This window comes from Microcaecilia unicolor, chromosome 4 (genome assembly GCF_901765095.1).
Source record: "Microcaecilia unicolor chromosome 4, aMicUni1.1, whole genome shotgun sequence".
Taxonomy (NCBI): domain Eukaryota; kingdom Metazoa; phylum Chordata; class Amphibia; order Gymnophiona; family Siphonopidae; genus Microcaecilia; species Microcaecilia unicolor.
Window position 1 is genome coordinate 267,645,440 of NC_044034.1, and position 14,357 is coordinate 267,659,796.

General features: G+C 45.1%; 1 protein-coding gene across 1 annotated transcript in view; it reads left to right on the forward strand.

Annotated features, from left to right (window-relative positions):
• Nucleotides 1-3,225: 3,225 nt before the first annotated feature.
• The window catches only part of TUBGCP3 (tubulin gamma complex associated protein 3), a gene marked incomplete in the record, with an annotated part of 536,537 nt that continues 525,405 nt past the window's right edge, over nt 3,226-14,357 (forward strand). The window contains 1 exon segment of the mRNA XM_030201534.1: nt 3,226-3,465. Within this exon segment, the coding sequence (XP_030057394.1) occupies nt 3,390-3,465 (76 nt within the window).

Here is a 14,357-nt window from a genome sequence, read left to right on the forward strand (position 1 = left end):
ATGTAGCCTGCAGCTACTGAAGCCTGCTCTGCTGCCCTCACTGAAGTTATGGGGAGTACAGTAGGGGGCGAAGCATGGGATGGGGCAGGGCAGGGGTGCAAGTGGCAGGTTTTTCTTTTTCAAAAAGTTGGCAACCTGCTGGCCCATCCAAAAATTGCCTTCTGACTATGCTACTGCCCTCACCAGAACAGGAACCTTGTAACCAACTACAGACCTATCACACAGCTTCCCTTTCTTTCTAAACTTACTGAACAGGTTGTAGCTGATATTTAATCAATTTTTTGGAGTCTCATAAGGTTTTACATCCTAACTAGATGGGCTTTAGACCACATCACAATACAGAGACAGTTTTGCTGGGCATGCTTTTAAATATTCAGTAAGCAGTGGCCAATAGTAGAACTATCATCTTAATATCTTTGAATTTGACCACTGCCTTTGAAATGGTAGATCATATACTGCTTTTATCCTGTCGGGCAGATGTAGGAATAACTGGCCAGGCGCTGCTTAGGATCAACACCAATCTTTCTAATAGGATGTATTGTGTTCTCTGGCAAAATTAGCTCTCCAATTCTTTTGTACCCCCGTGGGATCACTTCTTGCGCTGGTGTTAGTTAACATCTTCATGTCTCCATTAGCTTCTCTAATACAGTCCCTGGGATTAATGCCATATATTTATGCTGATGATGTTCAAATTCTTGTTCTTTTACATTCTCTGGATGTCTCCTTATTTTCAGAGGTTGGAGCTAGGCTGCTTCAAGTTGAAGCCTGGCTTAGGACTAATAAATTGCTGCTTAATATGCAAAACCCACGATTCTAAATTTTCCATAAGGGTCAACATCTTCCCACACTATATACTCTCAGTTTCAGAGCTGTAACTCTTTAGGCTAGCGAAACAATTAAAGTTTTGAGTGTGCTGCTGGACTCTAACCTCTCTCTCTCTTTCTTTCTTTATTGCCTTTATGAAGAGATTCACCTAAGCTGGTGTACAGCAGGTACAGTTTAACATAAAACTTACTATAATGATAGTAAAGTAACCAAGAATAAACATAAATACAATAAATGAGGTAAACATGAAAACAGTAAATTGAAACCTAGTAATAGAACTACTGTGAAACAGTATAAAAATATACACATTTAACTGCACTGGAATTCAAATACTAGAGATATAATACAATGTTGTAAGGCTCATGTGTCATCTGTTGTTAGAGCTTGCTTCATTATGACTAATTAGGTCTGTTCGGAATTTGTTTGACCAGAAAGCGTTGTATATTATTATTTATGTTCTTGTCATTACACGTTTGGATTATTGTAATGCACTTTTGAGGGGCATCTGTCAGAGAGATCAGATGACTGCAGTTAATACAGAATGTTGCCGTGAAATTGATTTTTAATTCTAGGAAGTTCAACTATGTAACTCCTTTACTGGCTCCCAGTGGAATACCTTATTATGTATAAAATTTTGTTCCTGGTGTTCAGTTATACATACAGTACAGTCTTCCCTCAATTTCTATCTACGTACCTGTTGCAATGTGCCCCAACATGGGCCCTGCGTTTCAGCAAACAACATTACTAACTATCCCTTTGGTCCGAAATGTTTCTTCTTGTACATTTCGTAAATCAGTGTTCAGTACTGAAGGCCCATCAGTGTGGAATGCTTTTCCTCTATCACTATGAATGGAGGCTTCACTACCCTCATTTAAAATCTTGTTAAAAACATATTTCTTTCAACTAGCTTTTAATGTAAGGCGTGGATGGGCATTTTCGAAAGGGACGTCCAAGTTGCAATTTGGAAGTCATGCAAAATGGCGAAATACAGGGGCGGGGAAACCAGTATTTTTGAAAGAAGATGGATGTCCATCTTTTGTTTTGAAAATATGTTAGGGACGTCCAAATCCTTAAATTTCGCCGTCCCTAGATTTGGATGACCCTAGACATGGACATTTCTCAATTTCGGCGATTTTCGAAACCAAAGACGTCCATGTCAAATACGACCAAATGCAAGCCATTTGGTTGTCAGAGGAGCCAGGATTTTTAGTGCACTGGTATCCCTGACATGCCAGGACACCAACCGGGCACCCTAGGGGGCACTGCAGTGGACTTCATAAATTGCTCCCAGGTACAGTTCCCTTACCTTGTGTGCTGAGCCCCCCCCCAAAACCCACTACCCACAAACTGTACACCACTACCATAGCCCTAAGGGGTGAAGGGAGGCACCTAGATGTGGGTACAGTGGGTTTCTGGTGGGTTTTGGAGGGCTCGCTGTCTGGTGGGTGTCAAAATATTTAATCATTCTGACTTCAAAGGTCTTACGTTCCTATATTGTTTTAACGTTATCTTTCAGGATTCTTACTATGAAATCACTAGTACTAGGCATGGCATCCTGGCTGGCAATGGCATTTTTCAGGTGATGTCTATGTGTGTGGGACAACACCCACCAGACAGGACTTAACAGAGATCTGGGCTTTCTAGCCCATTATAAGCCCAAAAATTGTAAATTGTACTGCTTTGTTTGTCACTCTCCTGTCTCCATGCATATCTCCCTATTTCACCCATCCACTTCCACCCTGTTAGATTGTCACTGAAATGCTTTGATGTCTCACTTATATATACTGTCATCTACCAAGATTTGCTTATTTCCGATCTGACGAAGAAGGGCAACCTTCGAAAGCTAATCAAGAAATGTACTAAGTTATGTCCAATAAAAAAGGTATCATCTTATTTTTTTTCATGTTTTATTTCTATTGATTACCTTTAAAAGTGGACTAACACGGCTACCACAAAGTGAGTGCCTTTTTCCTGCATCAGTATCTACCCACTTTTTTCGTTGATGTACCCAAAACGTGCTTTCAGACTCAGCTATAGGTCTTTAAAAAACAAACAAACCCAAAACTATGTAAGACTAATATACACCTTTCTACTGTCCAGGAATAAAATGCCCCTTTCGCTAATGAACTGAATTCAATTTTTGACAAACTGAAATAAAACTAACAAACAAACAAAAAAACAATAATAAAAAAGAGGCATTATATTCAAACCGCTAGTCGGCCAGCCCACGAAAATTAATATCAGTTCTCCACACTACTCAGGAGTTGTTGAACTCGCAGAAAAACCGGCGGACAAGGAGGACACAGGGCCGGGCGCTTTCTTCCCCGGAACTAGAAGAGGAGAGGGAAATATTGAAAGACGGTTCTGCTGCCGGCAAGGACAGGGGCAGAGCGAGGTATTGTGGGTGTTTCCCGGCGTTTTCGGCGGGCTCCTCCGAGTACGAGGTGTTGACCGTTAGACTCGGCGAAGCATCAGGAGCGGCGCGTGGAACGAGAACGACGCATTTTCCCCGTCACTGTCTGGCGCGCGAGTGCGGCTGTTGGGAAGCGCTCGCGAGCCCCGGAATGGCGACTCCGGACCAGAAGTCACCGAATGTGCTGCTACAGACCCTTTGCTGCCGGATCTTGGGCAAAACCGAAGGTATGGGTCTCTGGCCTGGGGGGAATAATAACAGCCGCTTATCACTTATGCCCATTCTGAGGAGAACAAGGGCTGTAGTTGTAGGGTTAATCTGGGACAACTGCTGCAGCATGCTCATTCCTAAAGTATTCAGGGTGGACAGGTACAGAAACACTGTCACCACCACCGAAATGCCAAGCGCCCAGCTTAGGTGAAGGTTTTTCCCACATTCATGTTTGACGCACCTCTCCTGTTGCATTGTGGTAGTAGTAGTCTTTCCCCTCCCCTTTTGAAAATAGTACTACACAGATATCAAGTGTGACAAGACTGCTGTCAATTTTAGGATTGGCTTCCAGGTTCTGTCTAGATAAGGAGAAAATTGGCTTGTTCTGCTTCAAGTCACGTTCAAATGACTTTTCTTGAAAAAAGAAAAAAAACTTTATGGAACTTGTTTTAAATTTTACAATGGGTGGATATTTAAATTGAAATACATCCTTTCAAATGAAAGCCGTGCTAGTGTCTGGTAAACTTGGCCACCGTTCAGTATCTCTGTTTTTATGAATTGATTTTAAGGGGCCCTTTTACTAATCCGCGGTAAAAAGTGGCCTGCAGTGTATTGGGCGTGTGCCAGGCCAGTGTTTACCGCATCTACAAAAAATGGCGTTTTTTAATGGGACGAGAAAAGGGTCTGTGGTAAAAATGAAACCAGCGCATGCCCAGAACTGGCCTGATCCCTTAACACCACAGTAAAGGCTCACGCACTACACGTGCGGTGACCGGTTGACATGCACCAAGTGCAGATTATGAGGAAATAAATAAAACACGCGTTGTGGGCGTATGCCAAATCCAAAATTACTGCCAGGAAGACTTGCTAGCATGGCGGTAGTCTCATTTGGGCATGCGCTGGACACGCATTGAGCCTACCACGGCCTAGTAAAAGGGCCCCTAAATGTTTGAGTGCTAGGGAGGGAGGGATTGTATATGAAAACTGTATGCTTTGTCTATTCAGTGTTTAAAAAATAAACCAAAACAACAAAGAAGCTGGTGGCACTAAGCCTGTGTTGAGAGGTGGGTGCTGCCTGGAGCTCTGAGTTCTGGTAGTAGAGAAGGTAGAACTAGAATGAGTGTGTACAAACTGCTGGTTTACAATCTCTCCCTATCACAACCACCACTGCCATCTAGTTTTCTGCCAGTTATTGGTGTGAGGCACTTGCCTCAAAATAGGTCATATCTTTTCCTGCATCACCACTAGTGCACCTAGCATTTCTAGACAGAAGGAACAGGGAGGGGGTTATCCGTGGACATACGTGGACTAGCATTGTACTTCCTAAGAAGATTTAATCTCTGTAATACAGATTCTTTAGTCCTCTTACTGGTTTAGTGAGGGGCTAGTGTAAGTAGTCTGAACCAAGTTTGCTATATTCTTTAAAACACTGATGGTAGCTAGATAATCTCATCCATATTGTTATTGTCTTCAGTGTGCTAACAGTTCAGGCCATTATCCACCATATTGTGTAACAGCAAGAAGTTGTAATTGTATTGGATTACCAATATCAAAATGATCATGCTAAATTTGGTATATTTTAGTGAAATCAAGAGGTTTTATGCTTATGTTTAATTCAATAACTCTTATACACCTTTTGGCAAAAAAACATCAAAACGGATAACAGAAAGTGAAAAGAACTCCATTACACAATAGGAAAGAGAAAAATCAATAGTAAACACATAATAGAGGCAACAAATAAGTAGAGCCATCACACCTGATCACAAAAACAGGTAATTGTTCTTATTTTCGCATCCTGTTCAAACTTCTTCTACTAACCTATAAATGTACTCACTCTGCTGCTTCCCAGTATCTCTCCACACTCGTCTTTCCCTACACCCCTTCCCGTGCACTCCGCTCCATGGATAAATCCTTCTTATCTGTTCCCTTCTCCACTACTACCAACTCCAGACTTTGCGCCTTCTGTCTCGCTGCACCCTACGCCTGGAATAAACTTACTGAGCCCCTACGTCTTGCCCCATCCTTGGCCACCTTTAAATCTAGACTGAAAGCCCACCTCTTTAACATTGCTTTTGACTCGTAACCACTTGTAACCACTCGCCTCCACCTACCCTCCTCTTCTCCTTCCTGTACACATTAATTGATTTGATTTGCTTACTTTATTTTTGTCTATTAGATTGTAAGCTCTTTGAGCAGGGACTGTCTTTCTTCTATGTTTGTGCAGCGCTGCGTACGCCTTGTAGCGCTATATAAATAATAAATAGTAGTAGTAGTAGTAATTTGGCAACGTAACCCTTAGCTGTAGTACCACAAGACTACTGTTAGGAGTCATCAAGCGCCATGTGAATAGGACAACTGGCAGGAAAGGAGCAAATGATCACTCCTACCCCTTGACCTCTTGAGGTGAGCTTGGGGGTGGTGTTCCTTACATACTAGGCTGATGTCAGGGCTAGCGAAAGGGGCTTCAGGTCCACTGGGCCGTCAGGAAATTTACATCTCTCTAATAGAGAAGTTCAAGGGGCTTAAAATTTTTTTTTGTGCAGCTATGCGGTCTGCTTTTTTCCCCAGCTGTTGTGTAAAGTATAACTAGAGCTTGCAAAACTGTTTTAATATTTTAGACATTAATAAGCTACTTTGCATGATTTTACATTGTAGCAGCTCATTAATGCCAAATTTATATAAACTTTCATATAAAATGGATTTAACATGAAAGTTTACTACCATGAAGCGACTTTGCAAAACCACACTTTGCATGAAAAATAGCACGTCACACATAAGATTGTATATATTTGGATAGGCAGTTTTCATAAATCCCCTTGTGCACCATCTACATGTATAAATAATGGCATTTACATCTGTATATTGCTTATGCAAGTAAATGCTAATTTTAGAGTCTTACCATTTACACTGTACATGACCTACTATGTATAGGTTTAAAGGAGTCATTGTTTGGGTGGGCCAAAAACTTATACTTGTATCCCTATATTGCACAGCAATTCACACCTATTTTTAAAAATTTCTCTGTTAGCTTTTGCACCTCCTTGGAGCACTCCTAAGTATAAGCAAAGTGCTAATTTTGGCTATGATTTGAAATGAGTTATTAAGGGGAAAATTGTGCTTTTTCCTTTGGTAATTTATTGTGTATACTCAACTATTGAGTTCATCTTGTGTATAAGTTGAAGGCAGTGTGGGAATAAAAATGGGGAGAATCGGTGTAACTTATGTATAATTCGAGGCCACATACATAGCCAAATTTGACTCTCCCCCCAGCCAACAGGCCTTTCACTGACACACAGTGCGTGCTCCAGAGCAGACCTCAGGCAGCCTAGGTGTGCTGGTGCTGTAAGGAAGAGAAATTTCAGGTTTTAAGGTACATGGGGAGGGGGTATTGAGATACTGAGAGATTCTTGTTCTGCTGACTGGGGGATTTTACTGATTATTTTCATAGTGCCATGGTTGTAACATATAGATAAGACGACACAAGCTTAAATTTTTTGACTTATATTCTGAGTATATACGGAGTACAGTTTTTAAATGCTTACTTGGTTACCTTAATAAATATATTATTTTTTGGAATATGTCTCTTGCAGCGCAATCTTTGACACATGTGTAAGTACCAAAGATAACTACACATGTATGTAATGCTAATGCTTACACAAAGAAACTGCCTAGTGATGTCATGTTCTTTTAAGTACTCCGATAATGTAGTTTTATGAAATGGTTGCTCCTGTTAAGTGTATAGTGAAATACAGGTGAATTTCCTGTGGTACTATATGTATTTTACAATGGGCTCTTCTTTCAATGAGTTTTTGTAAAATAGGCTGGAAATAGTAAACACCCCAACATTTCGACTTTAGATGTCCTATGTAAAATGGGCAGCACATTTTTGCACATTGCTCTCTTTTTTTTTTTTTTTTTTTTGTAATTTTATATTTATTAATCTATAATTTTACAAGATTTCTCTTGACCAAGAAATACAGAGGATAAAGACATGTAAGGTAACCTAAGATCAAGAATATAAATCATCCTCCTTAGACCACAAAAAAGAAAGAGGAGGAGGAGACAATAGAAACTGTAGAAGACAAAAACAAGAAAATGAAATTATGATGAAAGGCTTAACAGAATAACCTTGAGTCCTACTGACATATATGCATATTTATAGTTATATCTTCTTCAAATCTAAGAAGGTGCACAACTGTTCTTAAGCAAAAAAAAAAAAAAACAACAACAAAAAAACATATTTTGATTGACCATATCTAATTTTACATTAGCACGGAAATGCTAACTAAAAGGTAGCTCCCGAGTCTTTCACCTCTTGCCTCATTGCAAGAAAAGCCTTTCTTTTTTCCTGGGTAACCTTTGCAACTTCCAAATAGATCCATATCTTCTGCCCATAAAAAGATCTAGAGAATGTTTAAAATATTGCTTCATTATTGAATTCACATCTTGCTCAAACACCATAGATACCAATAATGTAGATAGTTTTATAGATTCTGTAATAGATTCTTCCAAGATGGCTGAGATTTGTTTTAACTTTGTCTTAGATGGTGATAAGTGATTTTGAAATTTAATAAACTGGGATATCCAGGAAATTAAAGAAAAATATTTTACAGATAAATAATGCGAAAAAATATATCCACTAATGAGGAAATAGAGATCCAAGGAATTAGAAATTAACATACTAAGGAAAAAGAAAAACAAACAATAGTAGATGCCACCCCAGAAAGACCCTTTTCAGCCTGACCCTAGCAGTGTGCGATGGGGTTACACAATAACATTTACTTCTTTAGCACAAAGAAATTCCGTCAGCTGTTTAGGGTAAAAGAATTTAAGTTGTTTACCCTTGTGTATAAGAAAACATAGACAATGACATAGGAAAATGTGGGAGGGAGGTTCTGGAAGCCAAACTTAGGCTCTTAGATAGAAAACTGAAATCCAGGTCTTCCAGGGTAGCATTTTTGGAAATGCTCCCTGTTCAATCTGCAGGACCCAAGGAACAGGCAGAGCTCTGTAGTCCCAATGTGTGATTGAGATGATGGTGCAAGGATGAGGAATTTAGATTTGTTAGGAACTGGCCAACATTCTGGGGAAGGGGGAGCCTGTTCTGAAAGGATGGGCTCCACCTTAACTAGAAGCCTAATAAAGTAAAATGGGAGAGTTGGAGTCCCCAGCCAGTCAGGTTTTCAGGTTATCCACAATGAATATTCATGAGAGAGATTTGCATGCACTGCCTCCACTAGATATGAATATTCATTGTGGATATCCTGAAAACCAGAATGGTTGGGGTGCCTCCAGGACCAGGTTTGGGAATCACTGTGTTAGAGGGAATTGAGTCAAACAAAATAAATATTCTACATGAAACAGCAGTATATCTTTGTGAAGATATGTGAAGGGAAAGAGTATACTGGTATGGCTGTACTACTATCTGCCAGGACAGAATGAACAGACTGATGAGCAAATGTTTACAGAAATTAGGAAAGCTGGCAAATTGGGCAATATTATAATAATGGGTGATTTCAATTACCCCAGTATTGACTGGATAAATGCTAAATCAGGGAGCGCTAGGGAGGTAAAATTTCTAGATGTAATAAATGGCTGCTTTTTGGAGCAACTTTACTGCTTCTTGGAGCAAGTGCAGCGCTGCGTATGCCTTGTAGCGCTATAGAAATGCTAAATAGTAGTAGTAGTAGTAGTAGTAACTTGTCCAAGAACCGACAAGAGGAGGAACTATTTTACGTTTGGGTCATTCCATGCCAAGTGGTCTAAAATTAAAAAAAGTTCCCACCATCATGTTCTCCAATTTTGTTCAAATGTTATCTGTTGCGCGAGTCAGGTGTTAAACGAAGTTTCCCAAACTTTGAGGTCTCTAACTGCAATAGTTGCAGATCTAGACCCTCTTTTCGAAAAAGGTTGTCAGTCCATGAGTGCGTGACATTTACCAAAATGCCATTTTTGCAGTCTAATAAAATCCAAACACATTTATAAGAATGGCTAAAAAATTCAAATCCTGTACAGTTTTTGATGCTAATTCCGATGAAATACATTAACATTATGGATGCAAAATCCAGTCAAACAAATTGACTTAAAGTGTGCATCAAAATTGGTCGCGACTCATCGGAACATATTTGGACCAATATTCAGACAGCAACAACTTCCATGCAAACAAAGATACGGTCTTGAAATTTTGAACAAGCATTATGCTTGTTCTGGACATAATACTGTCAGATTTGCAACTAGCCAGCTGTAAACAGGCCCGCTGCGCCTGTAGGGGGAGGAAGGAAGTCTTCTCCCCAGGATTAATCCAAGCTCCACAAAATTGCTACCCACAAATACTTTCAAATATTCTTTTCTTTTTCTTTTTGGTTTCCAAGTCACAGACAAAAGCTTCAGTCCAGCCCTGGGTTAGGGCTGCCTCAGGCAAGGCTGTGCTGACCCTCACCCAGCAATCCAAAGTCTCTGCCCTTTCTTGAAGGGCTGCAATAGTCCCCTTTGAAAATACCCCTTTTCAAAGTCCTTATCACAAGCCGTGCTGGCCTCTAAGCAGGATTGTTCCCTCCTGTCCAACCAGGGTTTCCAGCTCCAACACAGTCCTTACACCACAATCAGGAGCAGCTGGGGGAACCAGGCTTGTAACTCTTCCAGCCCCCCCCCCCCCCCCCCCCAGCAAACAGTTCTAATCAAAAACAGGCTTCCTTACAGCAGGTTTATAAATCAAAACATCTTTCCATATCATCAAGCTGATCAATCCATAGACTGGTGGGTTGTGTCCATCTACCAGCAGGTGGAGATAGAGAGCAAACTTTTGCCTCCCTATATGTGGTCATGTGCTGCCGGAAACTCCCCAGTATGTTCTCTATCTCAGCAGGTGGTGGTCACACACAGCAGCAGCTCTGGCTAGGCCTCCAAGCCTAATCCTTAGGTTTTGTTGAGGCCTGGGGTTGAGGGCTCTTTTGAGCAAGTGCAAACCTGGTGGTGCCAGGTCCCTCCTTTTCTCCCCCCTCCCGCTGGCTCCGTTTAAAAAAAAAAAAAAAATTTTAAACGTCTTTAAAGGCGTTTAATTCGACGTTTCTTTAAACGTTCATTGCAGCTACTCACTGGGACACCAGTTCGTTACAGCTCGGAGCGGCAAGCAGGTAATTTTACCTTTTTATAGCGGGCAGGGGGTTCCCCGATTCTTCTCCTCGTGGCAATGGCGTCGGAGGGCGAGGGCGCAAAGGGTCGCTCCCCGGATCGCTGGAGCGCTTCTAGAGGGGATGCGGGGGTTTTACAACCTGATTCGCCCTTGATGGGTGATAGTTTAGTGACCGATGAATGTCCCGGTCGTTCCTCCGGCGTGGCGGTTTTTTCCCGCCATAACCGCCCATCCCCCGCTCCTCGCCTCCGCCATCTTGGCCGGCCACGCGGCTCGGACGGCTTCTTCGTGGGCCGCCCTTGAGGTTGGAGACATTAATGCCATGAACGCCCTTAATTTGGGCGACGGCACAAAAGCGGCTAAAGTTAAGCGCCGTTCTTCCCGCGCGGCTCCTTCACGGAGTTTCGCGCCGGACGCCATTTTGGATGCGCAGCATGTCTCTCCCCCGCTAGTGCGAGCGCCGGTTGAGAGTGCGTCTAGGGCTGTTGCCCAGGCTGCGGAAGTGCACAGTCTGGGGGGTTTTTCCCCCGAGTTTGTTTTGCTGCTGCATCAGGCTTTCCTCATGCAAAACGCTGCCCCTGCTCCTTCTTCTGATAAAGAGGTTGAGGTTCCCAGAGGTAAACGCCCTCGGGTTGATTTTCAGGCCTTGGAGGACTTTTGTCTCCTCCGATGTAGATGAGGGCAGCGTGTCTGAGGTCTCCCAACGATCCTTTGCGGATTCCTTGGAGGAGATAGATCCCCGCTCGGATGGAGCGGATGACCCCTCTGCAGCGCGGCTTTTTAGCCCAGAGGATTTGCCCAACCTGTTGTTACAGGCCATGGGCACTTTGAAGATTTCCTCTCCGGAGGACGTCTCTCCCTCAGCCCCTGTTGGCTCTGCCATTATGCTGGGGACGAAGCGCCCGCCTAGAACCTTCCACGTGCATGTTGCCATGGACACCTTAATTGCGGCTCAATGGGATGTCCCGGAAACGAGCCTTAAAGTGGCTAGGGCTATGTCCCGCCTCTATCCTTTGGCTGTGAGTGAACGTGAGGCCTATCTGTGGCCTACCGTGGATTCTTTAATCACTGCGGTGACTAAGAAAACGGCGTTGCCGGTGGAAGGTGGCACGGCCCTAAAGGACGCCCAAGACAGAAGATTGGAGGCGGCCTTAAGGTCGTCCTTTGAGGCAGCTGCTTTAAGTTTGCAGGCCTCAGTTTGCGACTCCTATGTGGCCAGGGCGTGCCGGACTATGGTGCAGCGGGCTTCCCCCTCGGATCATTCCTTGAGGGCTGATTGGCCGGCCCTGGAATCGGGCTTAGCCTATTTGGCAGACTTGCTGTATGATGTCTGGAGAGCCTCAGCTAAAGGCATGGCTCAGACAGTCTCTGCGCGGCGGTGGCTTTGGCGGAAACATTGGTCTGCTGACCACGCCTCTAAATCCCGCCTGGCTAGATTGCCTTTTAAAGGCAAGCTACTCTTTGGGGTCGAGCTGGACAAAATCGTGACTGATCTCGGCACGTCTAAGGGCAAGAAATTACCAGAGGTCAGGGCTCGGGTTAGTTCTCGTCCCGGTACCTCCAGAGGACAGTTGCAGGAAGCCCGTCGGTACCGCCCGGCCAAGTCGGGTTCCTCTGCCCCCTCTTCCTTCAAGAGGAATTTCTCCCCCAAGCAGCATTCCTTTCGCAGAGACCGCCGTCCCGGAGGTGCTCCCTCCGGTCCTCCCCCAGGGTCTCGTACCCAATGACGGGGCCTTTGGTCCACGCCCCAGTGCAGATTGGAGGACGGCTGTCCTCGTTTCTGGGCGAGTGGACCACTATAACTTCAGACGCGTGGGTGCTGGAAGTCATCAGAGACGGCTACAAGCTAGAGTTCTGCCAACCCTTAAGAGACGGGTTTGTACTCTCTCCCTGCAAGTCTCCGGTCAAGCTGTGGTAGTGCAGCAGACCTTGGACAACCTGATCCGCCTGGGTGCGGTCGTTCCGGTGCCAAAAAATCAGCTTGGCAAGGGACGTTACTCCATTTACTTTGTGGTTCCAAAGAAAGGAGGTTCTGTCCGGCCTATCCTCGACCTCAAAGGGGTCATTCGGGCCTGGAAAGTGAGGCACTTTCGCATGGAGACTCTCCGCTCTGTTATAGCGGCAGTGAAGGCAGGAGAGTTCTTGGCTTCCTTGGATATCAAGGAAGCGTACCTGCATATTCCCATCTGGCCTCCTCTCCAACGCTTTCTGCGTTTTACAGTCCTGAGACGACACTTCCAGTTCAGAGCCCTCCCTTTCGGGTTGGCTACTGCTCCGCGGACCTTTTCCAAAGTAATGGGGGTCATAGCGGCCTTCCTGCTAAAGGAAGGAGTACAAGTCCATCCTTATCTGGACGACTGGTTGATCCGAGCCCCCTCTTATGCAGAGTGCGGCAAAGCTATGGACCGGGTAGTTGCTCTTTTGAGCTCCCTGGGATGGATCATCAACTGGAAGAAGAGCCAGCTGCGCCCGACTCAGTCCCTGGAGTATCTGGGAGTTCGATTCGACACCCAAGTGGGCAGAGTGTTCCTGCCAGACAATCGGATTGTCAAGCTTCAGGCTCAGGTGGACTAGTTCCTAGTAGCCTCTCCTATTCGGGCTTGGGACTACGTGCAGCTGTTGGGCTCTATGACGGCCACGATGGAAGTAGTGCCCTGGGCCAGGGCTCATATGAGACCACTACAGCTATCTCTGCTGCTGCGCTGGACTCCGATGTCGGAGGATTATGCTGTGTGCCTTCCCGTGGACCCAGCAGTGCGCAAGGCGCTGAGCTGGTGGACGCAGACAGACAAGTTGTCTGCAGGATTGCCTCTGGTGACCCCGGAGTGGATTGTCGTCACGACAGACGCCTCTTTGATGGGCTGGGGAGCCCACTGCTTGGGAAGGACTAGAGCGCAGGGGCTCTAGTCTCCTGCAGAGGCAAGTGGTCTATCAACCTCCTGGAACTCAGAGCCATTCGGTTGGTGTTATTGGAGTTCATCCCGGTACTGGTGTTGAAGCCTGTACGGGTCCTGTCGGACAATGCCACGGCTGTGGCCTATATCAACCGCCAGGGAGGTACCAAGAGCGCCCCTCTAGCCAAGGAGGCTATGAGTCTTTGCCAGTGGGCGGAAGCGAACCTGGAGCAGCTTTCAGCGGCCCACATTGCCGGAGTCATGAATGTCAAGGCGGTCTTTCTCAGTCGCCATACCTTGGAGCCCGGAGACTGGCAACTATCTGCTCAGGCGTTCTTGGACATCACGAAGCGCTGGGGCCAGCCGAGCCTAGTTCTGATGGCGTCATCGGCCAATTGCCAAGTGCCGCGCTTTTTCAGCAGAGGACGGGACCCTCGATCCCTGGGAGTAGATGCTCTTCTCCAACAGTGGCCGACACAAGAGCTCCTCTATGTGTTCCCGCCCTGGCCCATGTTGGGCAGGGTGCTAGACCGGGTGGCAAAGCATCCCGGCAGGGTAATCCGGGTGGGTCCGGATTGGCCCAGACGTCCCTGGTATGCGGACTTGATCAGGCTCTCAGTCGACGATCCTCTGCGGCTGTCAGTGGAGCAGGGCCTGTTACATCAGGGTCCCGTGGTGATGGAGGATCCCTCCCCCTTTGGTCTTACGGCCTGGCTATTGAGCGGCAGCGTCTGAGGAAGAAGGGCTTCTCAGACAAGGTCATCGCCACTATGCTAAGAGCGAGGAAGCGCTCTACTTCTACTGCTTACGCCAGGGTTTGGCGTATGTTTGCAGCGTGGTGTGAAGCAGGCTCACTTTCTCCCTTCACTGCTCCAATTTCTTC